The sequence below is a fragment of the Schistocerca piceifrons genome, chromosome 8, assembly GCF_021461385.2.
Source record: "Schistocerca piceifrons isolate TAMUIC-IGC-003096 chromosome 8, iqSchPice1.1, whole genome shotgun sequence".
NCBI lineage: Eukaryota > Metazoa > Arthropoda > Insecta > Orthoptera > Acrididae > Schistocerca > Schistocerca piceifrons.
This window is the reverse complement of record NC_060145.1, coordinates 372804076-372827151: the sequence shown is the minus strand read 5'-3', so window position 1 is coordinate 372827151 and position 23076 is coordinate 372804076. Positions and strand designations below refer to the sequence as shown.

Sequence of the window (23076 nt, the reverse complement as noted above, 5' to 3'; positions counted from 1 at the left end):
GTCTTACCATTATGTAATCTATCTGATATCTTCTAGTATCTCCAGGCTTCTTCCATATATACAGCCTTCTTTTATGAATCTTGTACCAAGTGTTAGCTATGATTAAGTCATGCTCTGTGCAAAATTCTACCAGGTGGCTTCCTCTTTCATTTCTTACCCCCAATCCATATTCACCTACTGTGTTTCCTTCTCTCCCTTTTCCTACTATTGAATTCCAGTCGCTATGACTATTAGATTTTCATCTCCCTTCACTACCTGAATAATTTCTTTTATCTCATCATACATTTCATCAATATCTTCATCATTTGCAGAGATAGTTGGCATATAAACTTGTACTACAGTAGTAGGTATGGGCTTTGTGTTAGTAGGCATGGGCTTCATGTCTATCTTGGCCACAATAATGCATTCACTATGCTGTTTGTAGTAGATTACCTGCACTCCTATTTTTTTATTCATTATTAAACCTTCTCCTGCATTACCCCTATTTGTTTTTGCATTTATAGCCCTGTATTCACCTGACCAAAAGTCTTGTTCCGCCTGCCACCAAACTTCACTAATTCCCACTATATCTAACTTTAACCTATCCATTTCCCTTTTTAAATTTTCTAACCTACCTGCCCGATTAAGGGATCTGACATCTACACTCCGATCCGTAGAACACTAGTTTTCTTTCTCCTGATAACGATGTCCTCTTGAGTAGTCCCCACCTGGAGATCTGAATGAGGGACTATTTTACCTCCGGAATATTTTACCCAAGAGGATGCCATCGTCATTTAATCATACAGTAAAGCTGCATGCCCTCGGGAAAAATTACAGCTGTAGTTTCCTCTTGCTTTCAGCCATACACAGTACCAGCACAGCAAGGCCATTTTGGTTAGTGTTACAAGGCCAGATCAGTCAATCATCCAGACTTTTGCCCCTGAAACTACTGAAAAGGCTGCTGCCCCTCTTCAGGAACCACACATTTGTCTGGCCTCTCAACAGATACCCCTCCCTTGTGGTTGCACCTATGGTATGGCCATCTGTATTGCTGAGGCATGCAAGCCTCCTCACCAACGGCAAGGACCATGGTTCATGGAACTTATAATAGAAATGGTTACAGTTGAAAAGATCACTTGCCAATTCATTACTGATTACCAAAAATATGTTTCCACCAGCATTGATGTACAGAATTGTCCCTTTCAGTGTGATACTGATGGCACTGAGCCACACTAATAACTCCATAACTCACAAGGCATAGGGATTTTGCCTGATTGTAGCAACACTGCCATTCAATGCTCAAAGAACAAAGCACCACTTGCACTCTATAATTGCATCAGAAAGCAAACACAGTTTTGGACCAGTGGTGATACTTTCTGTTGGGGAATATTTACTTGTGCATATTTGATCCTACTACAATGAGTCTCTGAATTTTGGACAGAATGTTGAGCAGTCATGAATAAAAATGGCTCCATAACACTTCTTTTATGATCTGTAGTTAGTGGCATGAATAGTCAAAGCAATTATGATGGAGAAAGGGGTTGCTTAGTGCTATTGGCAATACATCTTTGAAGTAAATCTACATCTACATCTACGTGGATACTCTGCAAATCACATTTAAGTGCCTGGCAGAGGGTTCATCGAACCACCTTCACAATTCTCTATTGTTCCAATCTCGTATAGTGCATGGAAAGAATGAACACCTATATCTTTCTGCATGAACTCTGATTTCCCTTATTTTATCGTGGTGATCATTTCTTCCCTATGCGGGTCAGTGTCAACAAAATATTTTCGCATTCAGAGGAGAAAGTTGGTGATTGGAATTTTGTGGGAAGATTCTATCAAAACGCTGTCTTTGGTTAGCCTTCCCCACAACATTTTCTTTGTGTTCCTTCCAATTTAAGTTGTTTGTAATTGTAATATGTGAGTATTTAGTTGAATTTACGGCTTTTAGATGAGACTGAATTATTGTGTAACTGAAGTTTAACGAGTTCCTTTTAGTACTCATGTGGATGACCTGACACTTTTTGTTATTTAGGGCCAACTGCCACTTTTTGCACCATTCTGGTATTTCTTCTAAATCGTTCTGCAGTTTGTTTTGATCATCTGATGACTTTATTAGTTGATAAACAACAGCGTCATCTGCAAACAACTGAATACGGCTGCTCAGATTGTCTCCCAAATCGTTTATGTAGATAAGGAACAGCAAAGGGCCTATAACACTACGTTGGGGAATGCCAGAAATCACTTCTGTTTTACTCTATGACTTTCTGACAATTAATCCAAACTGTGACCTCTCTGACAGGAAATCACAAATCCAGTCACAAATGCTGATTACTGTAATGAAATTGCAAAATACAGTATCAGTTTCAGGTTTTCATGTAACACTAATAATTCTGTAGAAAAGGTAATATCTTCCACAATTCCTTTTAGTCTTTTATTGGATGCACTCTTCATTTGCAAAATCACCTCATGGGCAGAGATTAATGCCATATTTCATTTCATTGACAGAACTAAATAATGTCCACTTGCTTTGTCATGACTGATTGATAAAAACTATAAAATCAGACTGATTCATTCATATCAGATCTTCACAGAAGGATAAACTCCCCTCCCTCCATGAAGATTTCCTTTGTAGAAGAGGATGAAACATTGTGTTTCTACAAAAAATTCATCTGGACTTGGCATAGTAACCTGGAATTATTTAATAATAATATTTAATAGTTTCTTGTACTTTGACAATTCCTTTCACCTTTAATTTTTCAGATTGTGTGTATGGCCATTTTGTGCACTTTGATCCATGAAACTCAAGGCTAGCAACTGCCTCCTCTCCCCTGCTTTACATAATCTTAGAATATCTTACTAAGAGCTTACACAAGTTCCTTCTTGTTAAAAACTAATTTTTATTATTATCTTATTTTAGTTTTTTTTATTCTCTATATTATTTATAATTTCTCTCATGTATAATGCTCACTTACATATACCTCCTACTTTATATTTGTATGTAGGACCTCCAAGATGGTATACTGGAGAACCAAACAGTTGAAAGTTTCCAGAAATCAGCTGGGCCAAAAGCAGTCGCCACCGGTCTATTGGATGTATTCTCACAAAAGCTGTGTCCACAGCTGCATACGTTTGTTGTTTTTTCAAGTGTATCCTGTGGTAGAGGCAATGCAGGACAGTCAAATTATGGTTGGAGTAATTCAGTGATGGAACGCATTTGTGAAGAACGTCACTCTAAAGGATTACCTGCTCTCGCCATCCAGTGGGGGGCTGTTGGTGATGTGGGCCTTGTTGCAAACATGCAAGAAGATGACAAGGAAATTGTTATAGGTTCGTTCATATGTAATCTTTCAGTGTACCAGCATTATTCTGTTATTCAAAACAAACATAAACCTTCTTGATGTACAAAAGTAGAATGAAAAATCTTCCAGGTATTGTGTATCAAATGGTGGCTTACAAATAATATTATTTAGAAAATATATTTAAATATAGTGTTAAAAAAGAGAAATTTCTGTTATATTAATTTCTGCTTTTAATTAATCCAGACATACATCAAACTTAGTAATAAGGTGACAGTGGTTAATTAAAGTGCTTTAACATGAGGGTACACAAACTGTTGTATTTCTACCTTGATCATTATAAACATCCGTAATTATTATATTGTAATCATTATAAACATCCGTAATTATTATATTGTAATCAGCTGCAAAATGTTCACAGGAGGTACACTGCCCCAGAAAATTACATCCTGCTTATCACTGCTGGATACATTCTTTCTCCAGCCATGTCCTATTGTGGCCAGTATGGTTGTAGCTGAGAAACGTGGAGGACTGTCTCAGTCATCTGGTATACTCGAATATGTTGCTAATGTGTTGGGTAAGTTGTCTACCTTACCTGTATCTACAGTATTATTAATAAATGTAACACAATCATTGAGTATTAAGGTGCATATTGAAAAAATACACAGTCAAACGGATACCAAGTTTTCTGATAACTATGGAATGTCCATCATGGTCCTCAGCCATTCCAAGATTTGCGGAGTACAAAATAGTTTTCTAACCGTTATATGTTGTTATTTATTCATACACATATGATGTTCTGTAAAGCCCATCATGAAGGTGAGCCTACAGGGGTCAGTTTTACAAAACATTCTTACTGCTTGCTGGCATTGAATAAAAATTTTGCTGATCTCAGCTGTTTACTGCAGAAGATTATGTCAAAAGGATAGTAATATGTAAAAGTATGCCAGAAAACCATCTTCAGGGCAGCACATTGAGATAGTTTTTTAAGAGCAAAGCAGACATAACTGAGCTTTTCAGTTAACTTATCAATATGTTGGTGCCACCCCCATTTGTTACCTATCTTGATAACATAGAAATTTCACATGGAGTATCATTCAGTGATATCCATTTATCTCCTGTCATTAAACCTTTGTCCAACATAAATATTAACAATATATGCCTTATATTTGTACAACTTAAATTCTTGTATGAACAGTAAAAGCAAAGTAAATAAATGCAGTGATACAGATAATTATTAAACTAGAAGTAAGGTAACTCGTTCAGGCAGAGGACAGAGTTAAAAATAACTGACAATAGTTCTTATATTAATGGGCAGATATCATTCAACAAGCTGCCACATATTTTGAGAACTTGTGAAGCAAAGCTGTTCCACAGGGACTTAAAAGGATTCCTAGCTAGTAAACATTTGTATTCACTCAGTGAATTCTAAGCTACACATCCACTGTTACAGCATGTAATATATTTACTATAGTAAGATGAACGTATGTACCACTGCTATATGTAAGTATAATTTATATCAATTTATTGCTCAATTTGTGTATGACATTTGCAAAACCTATCAACTTGATGGCTACATTAATTTTTTTAAGAAAATAAGACTTTGTTGCAGACCAGTTGTAAGCCCTTTGTCAGTACATTTGTGTCATCAGCAAACATCACAGCTCTGAATGTGTTCAAGCCCTGTATCAGAATATTTGAATCAGTAGCAGGTATCATCACTGTTAAGAGATCTCCAATATCCATGGTGACATAGGTCACAAACAAGATTGGGTTGCATTATTCCCCCAGCCAAAATTCATTTTCATTTCTGTCATATTCTATGTTAATGTGACCAACTACTTTCTGTGGCTAAGATATTCCCTATTTTTGGATTTAGGCTTGATTGTGTTTACAATTGACAGTATGTCTCCATTCATGCAAGAGAGATGCCCTTAGTACCATAACATTTTAGTTCCCCCTTTTATTATTGACATTATGATAGGTCTTTACAGAATTGTAGAAAATACATACAGTATAGTGTTCTTTGTTTAGATCCACAAGAACTGAGTTTGTCACATCACATATTGCTTCCTCTGGCAAGAATATATTTGGGGCCTCAAACTGGGCAGTTGTTATTTTAGTCTTTCATGAAAAGCATCTTGATTACCTTCAAGGATTACGAAGGTAATTAGAAGAACCTACAAGCTTTCAGTACTTCGGTTGAAATATCATTATTGCCATAAAAGTTCCTCATATGCAGTGATAAAATGATTTTTGTTCTCTCTTAAACAGTTGATTTGTTGACGAAGAATGGAGAATGGAATGCCAGTCTAAGCAAATATAATGTGGGCTGCCTTCAGCGGTCCTTTATTTGTTGCTGTGTTTTTTTTTATATAGAAGAATTCATTGAATAACAATCAAAAACCACTCAGCATTCAACAAGCATTCAAATTATCATAAAATCTACAACATTAAAAAAAGTCAAGAATGGTGGGGTGTTTCCAAAAGCCAAATAGATGTTATTCATAACTATCAGTTTCATGTCAGTGCAGACACATCTTCAGATTTATAATGGTTATATGTTTATAATGTAGATGGAAAATTGTGGAGCCCAGCATTCAGGAAGTAATTTGCATTAAGAGTCAAACCAAGTTGGTGGATTATCATAATAAAATAGATTACACCCAAAAAATGTTTGTAAAATTGTACAAAGCATGACTTCTGACTGAGCCTGGCCAGATAAACCCTGTAGGATATATCACAGGATTCACTAGACATCAGCATATAAAACTCATTTGAGGAAAACTTAAAACCCTGTGTAATGTGTGTACGTCTGCCTTTTTCAATTGTTATAATTTTTATGATAATTTTAATGGTTATTGAGTGTTGAGCATTTTTATTGTTACTCAGAATGTCTCTGAACTGTGGTTGCTCTCCCTAGAAAGTTTTTTGGTGAGTTAATTGACTTTACTTATGAAGAAAATGAATTTAGCATTTGTCTTTGAGTTACTCTCATCAGGAAGTTGGATAGATTTGCCTTTCCAACCTTATTCATTTTGTGCATAACGATACTCAAAATTTCCTTTGCTTTGTTTCGGAAACTTTGTATTTTTATGCATAGTACATGATTTTTCCTTTTTTCTGTCATGGAAAAGGATTTTGCAGTATTGATTTAAGTCTTAGTTATAACTCATGCTCTACATTTGTATTATACTGTGCAAGCCACGGTGAACTGCATGGCAGTGAGTACATCCCATTGTTTCCTTTCTTTCATTCCATTTGCATGTGGATTGCAGGAACAGTGATTGCCTAAATGCCTCTCTGCATGCTTTAAATAGCCTAATATTGTCTTTTCAGTTCATGAGAGCAATACATAGGGAGTTGTGTAATTTATTGCTAGATTCATCATTTAATGTTGGTTCTAAAAACTTTCTAAGTATATAAAACTGTGTATATAAGTATATAAACTGAGTATATAAAATGAGTATATAAACTGAGTATATAAGTATATAAAACTAAGTACATAAAACTGACTTTATAATTATTTCAAGGCCGCAATTGATTCTTCAGACCAAGCATTGTCTTTGATGCCAATGAGCATGGACTGTCTTTATCAGGCTGTGTCCCTCCTAAAATGCATTTTTCTTTTTAAATGCATCCCTATGAAATCAGAAAGAAGTTAACTTGCAATGTCTTATGTGGGAAATGTGAAGTCAAGTCCACTTAAAACATGAAGTCCGCTCTCCACTCTGGATGTTCTAATTTTTGTTCCAGAACTTCTTTTTCCTTCATAAATTCAGCAGTAGTAAGTTTTAAATCAGAAAATCACTCTGGGCATGCCCCTTGATTTATTCAATGACTTTGCATTAATATGTGAAGTCTCAATACTCTTTCTTCACATTCATTGAAAACTGTTGCAATTGACAATGGAATAATGCACAAGGCTTCAGAAATTTTACTATTCGTATCATCAATTTCTTCACGTCTGCAAATTTAGCACAAAGTACTTTTTGATGTACAAAACAATGAATCCCATCTGTCAATCATTGTAACGGTTTGTTCTCTCATTGTCAACTAAATCTTTTAATTCTGTCTGCATGGTATTGTAATGTCATTTCATAGCAAATATGCAGTACCTGTTGCTTGTGTGAATTATGAATACTCACCCCTCTCTTCTATCATTCCATTCATTTTAAAGGATTGTGGCGATGGGGTGCTAGACTTCCCCTTTTGTGCAAACAGCCACTGGATCTGTGAACGCCCTTCATACCACAAACAAGTAGCCAAAGTTAAACTGCACTGACAACATGATTCTGTTGAACTCAGAGAGGTCTACCAGTTTAAAAATGCTGCACTGCAATGCTAAATGAAATGTCGAGAAAGGCGAACAAAGCTGAGTAACAGGTTGGGTTTGGCCTGCCTATGGCCAGCACACACGGCACATTTGAAGTTTGGCATGCCATGGCCAGCCCTGCTCTACATACTCGTGTCCTGAACTAAAAGATTCAAGTTCCTCATTGAGATATGCCCTTTGTATTTCCATAATCAATGTTCTACAACTGCCTGATAGCCACTTATACCAGTTTCAATATGGACATATACCAATAGATGCCTAAAGCAGATTTGCATATATAGTGCTGTGACATTTCATATGTATAAAAGAGGATGCATATCAGCTAAGTGGTAAAATCCATGCAATTTGCATGTTCATTTACTTATACTTAGTATACAGGGTGTCCCGTTTATCTTGACCACCCTAAATAACTGTTTTTCCAGATCCAACCTACAAAATGTTTCAAGCAAATGTTCTTTAGCCATCAGGGGGACATCAATCAACATGATTGCCTTCATTGTACCTTTGTTTTTTACAAAGATATCAACAGAAGTATGACTTTTTTAAATTGCACCTTGTTATTTTTATTCACTAATTCATATCCTCTCCTAAAGATCTATTCAAAAATGTATCACAGTGTACCATTCACTGAAATACAATGTTATTAATTACTTAACACAACACTGATGTTGATGATCCCAGCGCTTACTGCAGGTATTCGGGGTAATGGAACACATCCACATGCTGACATTGACAGAGGACAAATGTAAACATAAGTAGAATGCACACTCATCATTCTGTCAACCATTGTCAGTTGAAGAGTTGTTTGAGTACAATTTACACCAATGAAGAAAAGGTAGAAATGCTACTCATCTATGGGGGAATGTAAGTTAGCACAACAGTAATTGTAAAACTGTTTTCTCATGTACAGGTACATTTAGTGCAGTTGTTTAGCCCTTTTAAATACTGTTGTGTAGAGTAGGCATACAGTAAAGGCTGTTCTTCCTACAAACTGCATTAACATGACGTTTCTTTTTTGTTGTTGTTGAAGGTAAGCAAAATGCTATGCAGGCAGTGTAACTGTACAGAAAGTGATATCCTGACAGGAACCCACCTTCCCAATGGATGTTTTCTCGTCTTGTTGTGATGCTTCAGGAAATTGGAAATTTCAACCCATGACAATGCAATCATCATCACACTCGCACAGACAAAGCTGCCAAAGTTGCTGTTCTAGCTTCCATTGCTATGAATCCACAAGTGAGCACACAACAGCTTGAACATGAGATTAGCATTCCTGAAACCTTTGTACATCATATTCCTACATGTCTCCGGTTTCATCCTTACCATGTACAGCTACATCAAGAATTGCATGGGAATGATTTCCAGAATCATGTACGATTCTGTCATTGGGCACAGCAGCAAATCCTCCCCAACCTGAACTTCTTCTCCAGTGTTCTATTTACCGATGAATGTTCCTTCTCAAACAAAGGACAGATAAATACAAGAAACATGCATTATTGGTCCAGCGCCAACCCACGCTGCATCAATGGACAGTTAACATCTGGTGTGGGATGCTTGGTACTACAATTATTGGCCCTTATTTCATCAACAGTAGTCTAAATGACACAGCGTATGCCAACTTCATCAGACAAATTCTTCCTACTCTTCTGAATGAAGTGCCGCTAAGAACCAGAATGCTTATGCGGTATCAACACAATGGATGTCCAGCACATAATGCTTTGTTTGCAGTCTTGTTCTGGACCAAAGGTATCCTGCCAGATGGATTGGTCAAGGAGGAACAGTTACTTGGCCTGCTAGGTCTACTGATTTAAATCCTCTGGACTTTTTTCTTTGCGGATGCAATAAAGACATTGTCTATCGCAATATTCCAACAACTCCAAAGGACATGTGGGAACATATCGTGCTTGCTTGTAATTCTCTTCAGCAGGCAACATTGGAAGCAATAAATAATTCTTTCATTCAACAAGTGCACAAGTGTATCGGTGTCTAGGTCCTCACGTTCAGCTCCTTTGCAAATTCAGCAAGTGGGCGAGTTTGTGATCCCGGGCTCAGTCAATCTTGTGTTATGTAATTAATAATGTTTTGTTTCAGTGAATGCTACACTGCAATACATATTTGAATAGGTCTTTAGGAGAGGAAATGAATTACTGAATAAAAAATACATGGTGCTATTTAAAAAAAGTCATACTGCTTTTCATATCTTTGTAAAAAACAAAGGCACAACAAGGGCAATCATGCTGATTGATGACCCCTTGATGACTAAAGAACATTTGCTTGAAACATTTTGTAAGTTGCATTTGGACAAACAGTTATTTAGGGTGGACAAGGTAAAAGGGACATTCTGTATAAGTTGACCCCCTTTATTTCCTGTCTTAGAGTAAAATCACATGCGTTATATAAGCTCACTTTGAAAACTTAAGCACAAAAACTTGACATAAAATTTAAATGTGGTTTTTATGCTGATTTTATCAAAACTCATGCTTTTCAGAAATCTTGGCCACAATGTCTCAATTCGCAACAGTTCCCATTTTCTGTTATATATTTGTGTGAGAAAGGTATACTTTGAGAAGTTTTGGATGCTTGTAAAGATTTTTGCAATTTACAAGCTTTTTGTATAATCTATTTCATAATAAATCAGGGTTTTGATTTACAGTTAATGTGAATAAATAACATATCATGTCATATTAGTTCTCCCTTTTAATAGGAGTGTATATTACCTACATTTATTGTAAAATAACGCTACTGTTGAACTTTCTTACGAACCATAAACTGAAAAATGCCTTGGAGAAGTAGTAAAACTTATACCAAGTTTCTGTTGTTGTAACAGATATATCATTTTTGGCTATAAATTAGTTAAATTCCAAAAGATTGCTGATAATATTTATAGCATATCAAACTTATAAGTTAAAAGAGAATCAGGAAGCTTAGTATAAAGTTATTTTTTTACTATCCTGAAAAATACTGCACCAGGCATAAACTGCTTACTGTTTTATAAAATATTGCACCAGGCATAATGTAGTGTTTGCTGTTCTCAGATAGGGGATGAATTGGTTACTATTCATAAGCAGCTAGAAATCTCCCTGATAACTGCCAAGCGATTGGAAGCTGCTGCAGATGGGTGCATTGGGGGAGGGCTGCTACCAAGAGTTGTGTATCAGAGATACCAAAGATAACTCAAGTAGTATCCTTTCCTGTGGATACCATCTCTCTTGGATGAAATACAAGCCTCATCATTACCCATCATTTGACTGTGAGTGGCTTGTCAGTGTGGGGTTTAGGTATTTGCACAAGGTAGACAGGGATCAAGGAGGATTCACTGTGCTTACTAATCCCTTTTAACATGCAGGTTCAAGGTGCTGTCTTTGGCTGAAACTGAATCTGAGCCACTGGGACTAAGGTCACCTGTTTTGGGGAAACAAAAGGGTTGGAGTCCCCTAATCACTGACATTTCAAACATATAGTAAGTAATGGTACTTCTTAGGGAAATGGCAGCAAGGGTTTGGAAGGAACACCAGGTACACTCAGTGGGTATACCTGGTCACCTCATTCAGCAGGTTGAAGAGACTATTCTGGCAGTCATTAAGGGAACAGGGTGCAATCAGCTACAGCTGCATACTGGAACAAACGATGCCTGTCTCTGGTCTCTGAGGTCATACTTGTATCTCTCCAGTGGCTCACAGAGGAAGCTGAGAATAGCATTCTTGCTCATGGAGTTTCAGTGAAGCTCACAATCTGCAGCATTGTCCTCAGGACATATGTAGCTTGCTGGCTCTTAGTAAAGTGGAACGCTTGAACCAAAGACTCAGAGAGTTGTCGACTTCATAGGATTTCACTGTAGTGTTGAGAGTCCCCCTAAATAGATCAGGTGTGCATTACACAATCAGAGGCAGCTGACCAAGTGTGAGGTGTATACAAGGTCTTTTTTAGACTAGGTGACAGTCCATCCCACCCAGATAATGATAGCTGTGTGAAACCCAGAAGTATCAGAGTAACATCCAAGGAAATGGCTCTCACAGATGAGAGTATCAAAATCCTAGTGATTACTGCCGAAGAATGTGCAACAAAGTGGTAGAGTTTGAAGTGCTCCTAAAAACACTGAATCTCACATAATATTAGTCCCACAAAACTGGTTAGAAGTTCACAGTAGTGAGATATTTGGGGAAAATGCAAACCTATAATAAAAAGATAAGGAAACATAAAATAGAAGCATATTTGTTGCAGAAGACAAGAAACTAAAATCCACCAAACTGAAGTTGAAGTTGCATCTGATATTGTTTGACCAAGACCCAGTAGCAAGGATGGGCAAAAAATTGTAATGGGGGTCCTCCTGATGTAACTGAAAATTTTAGAGGAAACCTCATTTTGCTTAATGAGACTGTAATCATTGGGAGAGACTTTAATTATCCAATGTTCAGTTGGGATAATTATACTCTTGTTAGCAGTGGGCATGACAAGACATCCTGTGAAACTTTAATAAATACCTTCTCTGAAAACTACCTAAAACAGGTAGTGCAGAAGTCTACTCATTATGGAAATATATTAGTTCTAATGGCAGCAAATAGACCTGATCTCTTTGAGGAAATCTACATCAAAACTGTTATCAGTGACCATGAGATAGTTATAGCAACAGTGAATACCAAAACACAAAGGGCATCTAAAACAAGCAAAAAGATTTGTATCTTCAGTAAACTAGACAGAGGAGCAATAATATCATATCACTATGAAGAACTTGAAACTTTTAGCTGAGGACAGGAGCATGAAGAGTAACTATGACTTATGTTTAAAAGAACACTTTACGATGCCCTTAATAAATAAGTACCCAGTAGTGTAGTTCATAATTAGAGAGATCCTCCATGGTATACAGTCACTATAAAAAAAATAAAAAAATAAAAAAAAAAGCATAGGGCTATAAATGGAGAGAGACTGAATGAAACTCATTTGATTATCATAAGCGCAATGTGTGAAGCCTTCAATGACCACTGTAGCAGAATAATGTCAAATGATATTTATCAAAACCCAGAAAAATTTAGAACATATGTAAAGGCTGTCAGTGCATCAGAGTTAGTGTCCAGTCGCTCATATATGAGACTGAAACTGAAGCTGTGATCAGTGAAGCAAAAGCAGAAATCTGATGGACTTAAATTTTCCTTGATACATATGAGTCTCAACATTATCTACAGTAATGATAGGAGCTGAAGAAATGAATTAAAATTTGAGCTATACCAAGGATTTGAACCCATGTCCCTCACTTAGTAGGCAGATGTGATAGCCATTACACCACTGTAACAATACAGGCAGAACCACTGCATAGAGAACCCTAGTCAAGTGCCCTCCTTAACTTGAACTTCAATTCACAGTTTCAGCCTGTTTTCCCTTTCTTAAACCATCAGTATTTCCAAGGCTCTCCGGTATTAAAATAGCATCTCAGCTTTATATGTAATGGGGAAATCCTGCATATACCTCAAACTTAATGTGATCTATAGATCTGATGGAATGAAATTTTCTGTGAGACAATTAAGCAGAGGACCCAGGTTCAAGTCCTCCTGGCTTTAGCACAAATCTCAATTGATTTCTTCAGCTTCTAACATTATTGTAGATGAAGATGAGACTCATATGTCTCAACAAAAATTTCATTCTATGGGATCTATAAATCTTCTGCACTTGAGGTACAGGCTGGATTTTCCCATTACGTACAAAGCTGGGGTGCTATTCCAATACTGGAGAGCCTCAGTGATACTGATGATTTAAGAAAGGGAAGATAGGCTGAAGGTGTGAATTGAAGTTTGTGTTAGGTGAGGCATTGGACTAGCATGGTCTTTGCAGATGTAGAATTGTGTTTTATTCATCTCCTGACACATATTTGCAATCTATTCGGTCTGCATACAGGAGACATGTCAAAAATTTATAATACTGTAACATTCCTTTATAATATAAAAAGCTTTATGATTATGTTGAATGAATTTCTGAACTGTGGAATGGGCACTGAACTTACGTAATCATGTAGCATGTTGTAAGTGCAAGTGGTGTCCTTACCCTGTGCTGTTGTTAGCAAAACCTTTATATGAACTGATTGGGCAGTGCAACTCTCAATACCAATAAAGAAATACAGTCACTGCAAAATACATTCAGCCCCTTAGGCACTGAATCTTCTGTCCCTGTTCAAAACTGATAACCTTGGTTCCAGTGCACATAGCAAATAAATTAAATTGTCTTACTCCTAAAGCAGCAATAGTGAAACACAATATATTCTGGTCTCTCATAAAAAATATATGAATATGCTAACTACAGGCTCAGCAGTGCGCAATGCTGACTGTAACACTTGGAGATGCACATGAAATTGTTTTCACTGGCAAATGAAAACATTTGAGAAAATATCCAACTTCTTAGAAAAACATATGACCTGGACAGGGAGGCGGTTTTTGATTATGGTGAATTACTACCACTGAGATTTTTTAGCAAAATTATATTGCAAGTCTTTGTATTTTCATAAACAACTGACAATTGAAGTTACATTACTCGCAACTGATTCACAATCAATGAGATTTAAACAGCAAGTATTATCTAACCTCACTAATCCAACATAAATGAAAATCATCAAATTACATATAGCTCTATTAACAAATCTTAGCAGCATTACAAAAGTGAAGTATCTAACTAGCCTTTTCATCAAATCATTTTATGTACATTCTGGGGTTGCTCAACAGTTACAAATTAACAGCCAACTCATGTATACTAATGTGCTGGCAAAACAAAAATCATAATTATTTAACATCTTTATCTTGCTTGCATGAAGACTTTTGCTTCCATGTTCAACAATATTGACATACCTACATTAAACTACCACTTGGTGGCTGCACACAGCACACACAAAAACTGACTACTTTCTCTCACAGACAGCTGCATACAACTGAGTGGCCAGTGCTCTCTCACTCCAACACTACAATCTCAGACCAGAAGCAGTATCTTTGGCTCCGTGGTCGTACACAGTCAGCAATCTGCATTATAAAATTTATCAGAGACATACATCATTTATAATATCATAGTTCCAGTTTAGTTTACATTAACATTATTACCATATTTAGGTGCCACATACAAATGTGCCCTTGTAGACTCCTTTCAATACAGTTACAATGATTTTTATATTAATAAATAATATCACTAAAATAAATAATAACACTATCAGGATATTTCTTGGAATATGTAACACATTATATTTGGTTCAGATTTCCAGTTTGACCTGCATAAATTCATCCACTGAGTAATAACATTTCAGTGTCATTGCCTCATGTAACTTTCTCTTAAGTGGACCAAAATTCATCTGTGTTAGCATGTTCCCTTTTAATTTATTACAAATTTTCATTCCCATGTATTGAGATCTCTGGGCATACAGTCTGAGGTGGTGGGTGGGAAGCATAACAGTTTCTTTGTTTCTAGTATCATGTGGATGGACAAAATGGCTTCCCTCAAATAATTTATGTCTGATGTACAAAAATATTGTAATCTCATATTTCTATAGGGATGACAGAGTTCATAATGGATGATGTGGTTCTTTATGATTTGCAGTGCACATATTTCAAATGATTTATTTCTGTATTTTTAGTATCTGCACTATGATTGGCGAGTTACCCCTAAGAACAAAATCATACCTAATGATAGATTCAAAGTAGCTTGTATATGTTACTTTTCATGTGTCCATGCCAGTTGCAGTTGATAATATTTGCATTGCAAATGCAAAGCTGCTCAGTTTGTTTGCTAGGTTTCAATGTTGCCTGCCAGCTCAATTTTCCGTATACATATAAACCTAAGAATTTGACTGAGTCAACTTCTTCTATACCTTGATTGTTATGAACAATCTTAATCTGTTCTCATTTTGACTGTTTGGTTTTAAATTGGGTCATGTGAGTCTTAGATTTGTTTAGATTCAACCCATTTAGCTTTGTTTAGATTCAACCCATTTAGCTGATGGCAAGTCTCTAAAATACTGAGGGTACTGACCACAGATTTGGGAATTTTTTCTGAATCCTGATTTTCAACTAAGACAGAAGTATCATCTGCAAACAGAACTGATTGGGAGCTGATATTTAATGGTAAGCCATTGACATAAAAGAAAAATGGAACTGGACCAACACACTGAGATAATTTTTTTTTCTTTTTTCCATTCAGAAAAATAATATGCGCCATTTAAAGAGATGCCAACTGTTTGCTTTCTGCTTCATAGGTAGGATTTAAGCCATTGCAGAACACTGCTGCTGATGCCATACTTTTCAGGTTTGTAAATAAGTAATGCATGTTTTGCAGAATCAAACACCTTTGTGAGGTCACTGAAAATTCCTGCCATCTTATTTCTCTTGTCAAATGATGTGCTTATTTTCTCAATGAAACTGTTCACTGCAGCTGTGGTGTTTTTCTCCTGCTGTAAACGAACTCGACTGTTTAGAAAAGCTGAATATTTTGCAATGAAATTTTGGATTTGAGCAACAGCAAGTTTTTCATATATTGTAGATATGACTGGGGGAATTGAGATAGGATGATCATTTCCTATGATCTCTCTTGATCCCTTCTTGAAGAGTGGTTTGAGTTAAGCATATTTCAGTACCTCTGGGAAACAGCCCTCTTCAAAGCATTGATTTATTATTTGAGCTAGTGGGATTGCAATTTTACTGTGTACTGTTTTAATAACCTTGGTTAGTATTCCATTCCAACCTGCAGATTTTTTTGTTTCTTAATGTTAGAATAGGGAAACAGCCCTCTTCAAAGCATTGATTTATTATTTGAGCTAGTGGGATTGCAATTTTACTGTGTACTGTTTTAATAACCTTGGTTAGTATTCCATTCCAACCTGCAGATTTTTTTGTTTCTTAATGTTAGAATAGCATTTTCTACTTCCCCCACAGAAACTTCTAAAAATTTTCAGAGTCTTCACTTAGGCCAAAGGGATTTACTTTGTTGTGATAATCTGTAACATCTACATCAGACTGTGCTACATTTGCAAAGAATTCATTAAAGTACTCTGGTATTTGAGTTGAACTTACAATAGTTTTCCGTTCAGTGTCATTTTTTGAAATTTCTTTGTTACAGGCTTTAACACGTAACTCAGATTTAATGACTGACCTCACAGTCTTTGTCTTATTTTTATGATTTAAAATCATCCTGTTATTTGCCAGTTGTTTTGTTGCCTTGACAACTCTTTTAAATATGGTTTTATAGAGTCTAACATATTCCATGAAATCAATGTTTTTATTGTATTACTATGCTGCTACAGTGACATAATGGATCACACAAATGCCTAGTAATCAGGATGCCTGCAGTCAAGTCCTGGCTGTAGCACAAATTTTAATTCATTTCTTCAGCTTCTATCATGATTGTAAAAGCGGAAATACTCTGTTTTCAAATGTTCCTTTACAGAGAAAAAAACCATGAGTATGGCCCCAGCTTAATTCTCATACCACTGAAAAGATGAGTGAACGTGAGAAACAGCTGAAGAGGTTAAAACTTAACAAAGCCCCAGGTCCCAATGGTAACCCTATCAGATTCTATATCCAATTTGCAGCTGAGTACACCCCTCTGCTAACTTTAATCTATCCCAGACCACTCAAATAAAAAGCTGTGCCCCCTTTTTTGGAAGAATGCACAGGTCAAACCTGTCTAAATGAAGGGCAGTAGAAGGGATTCACAAAATTACTGCCCAGAATTCTTGATATCTATTTGTTGTAGGATCTTATAACATATTCTGAGCCTAAACATGAAGAGTTATGGTCTCTCCCTGCCAATCAGTGTGGATTTTGAAAACATAGATCATGTGAAACCCAACTCGCACTTTTCTCACATGACATCCTGAAAGCCATAGACCAACACAGTCAGATAGATAGAGTATTTCTCGATTCACAGAAATCATTTTACTCAGTACCATGGCTATGCTTCTTATCAAAAGTGTGATCATATGCAGTGTAAGATGAAATAGGAGGGCTTATCAACAAAGACTGAGATTGAGTTTTTCAGTAGCTTTTGTGATAGTTTCCTGTCCTCTCACATCATTTGACATACTTGGTATGCACATCCGATCTTCCTCTCCAGATAGTCGGCCATGTCGATATCCAAAAACTTCTTCTCTGAAGAATAAAGCTGGTTAAGGGAATTTACCAGACTCTCTCTCTCCCTCTCTCTACTCATGAAATAAGTGGATACTTGCAGAATACTTTTAGTTTAGTCTTGGTGTATTTCAACTTCCACAAAGAACAAATTCACTATTTCTCACATAAATATAAGAAGGTCAGCAATTCAACCGATTCATCTCACTCGCATTAGACTCGATTAAATACATTTACAATAGCGTATGTTTAACAACCACATAATTTATGAGCATGTCTTGCTTCTAGCAAGTCCAACCCAGGAATTACTTGAAAGTCTAATCTCTTTTCTTTATTTATCCTAAACAACCATCACAGTCACTAAAAGCACAAAATTATATATAAACACTCCTTGTTCTTCTCTGCACATACACTGAAACTCTATGGATTGAACAGCAGGTACTTGTCGTCCACCGTTCAGCCACTGTTTCCACATTTTGCTCGTGACTGTTTTTAGATCTGCACACAGAAACATGCAATGCACAGTATGTTGGATTCACTTCTCTCACACTTCTATTTAAAATTTTTGAACACCTTTAAATTCACATAAAACATAATAATGCTGGTGATATACAGAATTCAAATTTACCAGAATAACTCCTATTAAATGTGAGACTTCTGTCATGATACTGTCCTTTTCACCTAGGATCAGTACCTATACCTTACATGTGGGTTGACCCTATGAGTTCACTTCCTCCTTCCATTCTGGTAGGTGTGCCCCTTTATAAAACAACCCTATTCATCAGGCCACAGGTCGTCCTATCTCTATGTAGGTACACCTGCCCTATATCCTTAGCACATGCCGGGTATGCACCCCCTTATCCTTTATGAGTAGGCCTGACGGTTCATTACCCTAGTACAGATCTTCATGTACACTCTGTCTTCAGGCCACTAGTGGCCCATCGGGACCATCCAACCACTGTGTCACCCTCACTGAGGATGCGGATAGGAGGGGCGTGTTGTCAGCACACCGCTCTCCCAGTCCTTATGATGGTTTTCTGTGACCGGAGCCGCTACTATTCGGTCGAGTAGCTCCTCAATTGGCATCATGAGGCTGAGTTCACCCCGAAAAATGGCAACAGCACATGGCGGCCCGGATGGTCACCCATCCAAGTGATGGCCACGCCCGACAGCGCTTAACTTCGGTGATCGACAGGAACCGGTGGATCCACTGCGGCAAGGCCATTGCCATACATCTTCATGTACACTATAATTAAATATTTCCTGGTAAAATAAAAATCTATTTTATACTTCACTCTCACTTCTTAGCATCTTATTTAATACCCTAGAGTCCTCTACTTTTCAACTTCTATAATCTTAGTAGATACTATGTCTACACGTATTATTCAACTCATGGTAGATACTGTTTCTACCTATATCTGTGTGTGTGTGTGTGTGTGTGTGTGTGTGTGTGTGTGTGTGTGTGTGTGTGTGTGAGTGTGTTGGCTTTTCATGTAAATAGGCAATGTAGAGCCATCATAATAAAAACAATGTGTGCATCTTTCTAGATGTACATATATCTTCTGTGATGGCTATTCATGTAAATAGGCGATGTAGAACCATCATAATAAAAACAATGTGTGCATCTTTCTATATGTACATATTTTTTCTCCCCTAAAACAAAGAGAGGGTGTTCATGTGTAATGTCCATAGGGTGCAGCATTCTCATGTGGACAGATTGGTAGTAATACTGTATTTTTAGGTGCTCTTTGTGTTTCACATACCAAACAAAGGGGGTGACACGAGAGAGCAGTATGGCACAATAAAATTCTGTGTTCATTTGTACCATACAGTCATTGAAACTTACAAAAAGCTCCAGCAAGTGTATGGAGATGATACACTACCTCAGACAACACTGTTTATGTGGTTTGAGGACTTCAAAGAAGGCCAACGTGTCTGTGTTAAGCAATGTAGTCCTGGTGTTTTGGCTTCTGCTGTGACTGATGTCATCATTAATACAGCTACTGTGATTGTTGTCCTTGAGGGTTGGCAGATAACATTAAGTAAACTCAGTGAAGTGTTGAGAATTTCATATGGCAGTGTCTTTATGACTGTGAAGGTTATCTCCATGTGAGGCATGTTTGTGCCCATTGGGTACCATGTCTGTTGACTCATGAACAAAAGTCTGTACAAATGGAAACAAGCCGTGATGTGCTGCATCTCTTTGCTTATGGGTGGATGCATTAACTCAATTGATTATCTATGGTGATGAGTTGTGGCTGCATCATTATGATCCTGATGGAAAATGGGCACAATGTAGAAATTGCCAGGTTCTCCAACACCAAGAAGCGAAAAGTTGTTCCATCTGCAGGAAAAGTGATGGTGATCACAATCTTTGACTGACATGAAATGAGTTACCAACATGCAGTTCCCCCTCAAACTACTGTTACAGAAGCATCCTATGCATCATTATTGGCCAAACTGATGAACGATATTCCAAGAAAATTATCAAATTATCACAACTTCCTCAAACTGGACAGTGATTTCTTCGTGACAATGGCAGTGCTCAAGAAAAGCGACTCAGTTCTCAAGGACCTGAGAAAAAAATGCCCTGTACCTTGTGTTGGAGGACCAGCAGATATGCTGCAAAAATTGCATAGAGATGCTGTAAAAGTGCATTCAAATAGGAGGGGTGTACATCGAAACAGAGTAATTCACATCTGTGAAAAAAAAGAGTCTGTCTTTGTTGATCAGTCCTCATATGTGACTGGACTGAGGAGTTTTTGGTACAGAGGATGCAACATCTTATATTGGATATGGAGTCATCAACAATTGTAGAAATTACTTCAGGGAAGGGAGGCATGTTGGGTACCTTGCTCTTCATATTGCAAATTTGATGATCTTGCAGTCAATACTAACAGTAACCTGAGACCTTTCACAGATGATGCAGTTATCAACCCTAAACACCATCTGAATGAAGATGTACAAGCACTCAGTCAGACCTGATAAGATTTAAAAGTGTGCAATGATTGGCTGTTTGCTTTAAGTGTTCTAAAATGTAAAATTGTGCACTTCACAAAAAATTCATAAATAAAATATTATCATGTGAACATAATATTAGTGAGTCACAACTAGAATCTGTAAACTCATACGTATACGTACTTGGTTGTAACACTTTGTAGGGATATGAAAGGAATAATCACATACGCTCAGTCATGGGTGAAGCAGGGAGCAGACTTCAGTTTACTCATAGGATACTAGAGAAATGCAATCAGTCGACAGAGGAGATTGCTCACAAATCACTCATGCGACCCATCCTAGAATGTTGTCTATGTATGTGGGACTGATACCAAATAAGACTGGCAGGGGATACTGGAAGTACAAGGAGAAGGACAGCACGAATGGTCACAGGTTTGTTTGACACATGGGAGAGTGTCACTGAGATGTTGGAAGAACGGAATTGGCAGTCTCTTGGAGATAGACTGAAACTATCCCAAGATTGTCTACTAACAAAGTTTCAAGAACTGGTTTTAAATTATGACTCTAGGAATACACTGCTACCCGCTACATATCACTGCCATAGTGATCATGAGGATAAAATTTGATCAACTACAGCATGCGCAGAACCATTTAAACAATCATGTTTCCCACACTCCATACTTGAATGGAACAAGAGAAAGTCAAAATAACCGGTACAGTGGGATGTTCCCTCTGCAGTGCACTTCACAACAGTTTACAGAGTATAAATGTAGATGCATATAAGATGTAGATGCCCTCAAAGTGGTCAGGTCTATTTGTTGTAGTTAGGTCTAACATATTTCCATCATGATTGGGTTCTGAACTATCTGTTCTAGACAGTTTTCAGGGAAGGCATTTAGTAATGTTTCACAGGATATTTTGTCACACCCACCACAAACAAATGATTACAGTATCTGTGTTAAAGAAAGCCCCCTCTTCATAGCGCAAATGACTTTAATCGCAGATGTTAGTCACCCTTTCACTCAGCCTCCTCTGCATTTTCTCCTGACACATCATGAAGGAAAATTGGATTCACAGTGTTGTACAAACAATTTTTGAAATAAATTAAATTCCTCATCTAGTGTGTGCCCTTGATAAACTTCTTCCATAATTTGCCAAGTAAATTCTCTCAGAACAGCATAACTAAGACTGTATTTTTCGTTTCTTATCTGAATCTGATTAACAGGGATGCCTCATAATGACAATTTCAAGTTCATTGTGAGACAAAAAATTTATTATGTGACCCACATCTATTTTACAAAAGACAATTGGATTTAGAAATAAATTATCAACTGCTGTTATAATATGTTCTTATATTCTTGTTGTGAATGTGACTGTAGGGAACAAACCAAAACTGGACATCTGTAAATCTAGATGCTCTCAATTAGTACCATCATAGATTAAATCAGTTTTGAATTCTCATTCTACTTTGACTTTCCAGTTATTTGTACTAAGTCTTATCAGTACCCTTTCTAAGTGACATGAAATTTAAAATGTTTTTTCTTTTTTGTATGGTAACTTGATATTGGCTTATATTTCTCTTCATGGACCTGTTCAGTTTTTGTAACTTCTGAATATCTATAGGAGTATCTTCTGATTTTTCAGTTCTCTCTCATGATATGGAAAGTTCATATTCCTTATTTAATGGGCCTCTTATGTTTCAATGAAAAAGTACAAAAGCATTTTGATTTTTTACTGTCCTTGTCATATGGACAGTTGTCCTGCTGCAAGATACCATTGCTGTCACTGAAGACATCAGGCAAGAATGGAGGCAGGTAGTCTACAATAAAATGCAAGTACTCCATAGCTGTTATGATGCTTTCAGTTAATACCACAAGTCCCATGAAAGCCCAAGTGAGTGTCTCCCATGGCATAATACTGCCACCCTTTGTCTGCATCTTTGACACAGGGCATATTTTGAGCAATAGTTTGCCAAGATGATGGCATATCCATATCCAGATATGACTATCGACTTGATGTAACTAAATTCGTGAGTCATCTGACCAGGTGACACATTTCCATCGATCCACAGTCCAATCTCAGTGATCCTGTGCTCACTGCAATCATAATAGACAATGTGGGTTGATATAGCAAAACACAAGGATTGTCTACTGCAGAGTCCCATATTCAGGAATGTGCCAGACTGCCCGCTAACTATCTTGCTTTGTGGAATGAACAAGTCTCTGACCTGTTTTGAGATGAGTAGTGGCTGTCCAATACCGTGTTGCCTACTGATGGTTTCATCATCCATCACCATAGATGCTACAGCAATAGCGCATGAACAGCAGACCAACTTTGCAACTCCTGAAAAACTCATTTCAAGTAGCAGGGCTATAATAATTTTCTTTATGCTAAAGTCATTTATATCACTGAA

At 37.0% G+C, this 23076-nt stretch overlaps 1 protein-coding gene across 1 annotated transcript in view; it reads left to right on the top strand.

The window, feature by feature from the left end:
* Nucleotides 1–23076, top strand: part of LOC124711917 (fatty acid synthase-like) — a 436120-nt gene that overhangs the window by 360606 nt on the left and 52438 nt on the right. Inside the window, exons 31-32 of the mRNA XM_047242172.1 lie at nt 2988–3312; nt 3703–3858. Of these exons, the coding sequence (XP_047098128.1) occupies nt 2988–3312; nt 3703–3858 (481 nt within the window). The remainder of the gene's footprint in view (nt 1–2987; nt 3313–3702; nt 3859–23076) is intronic.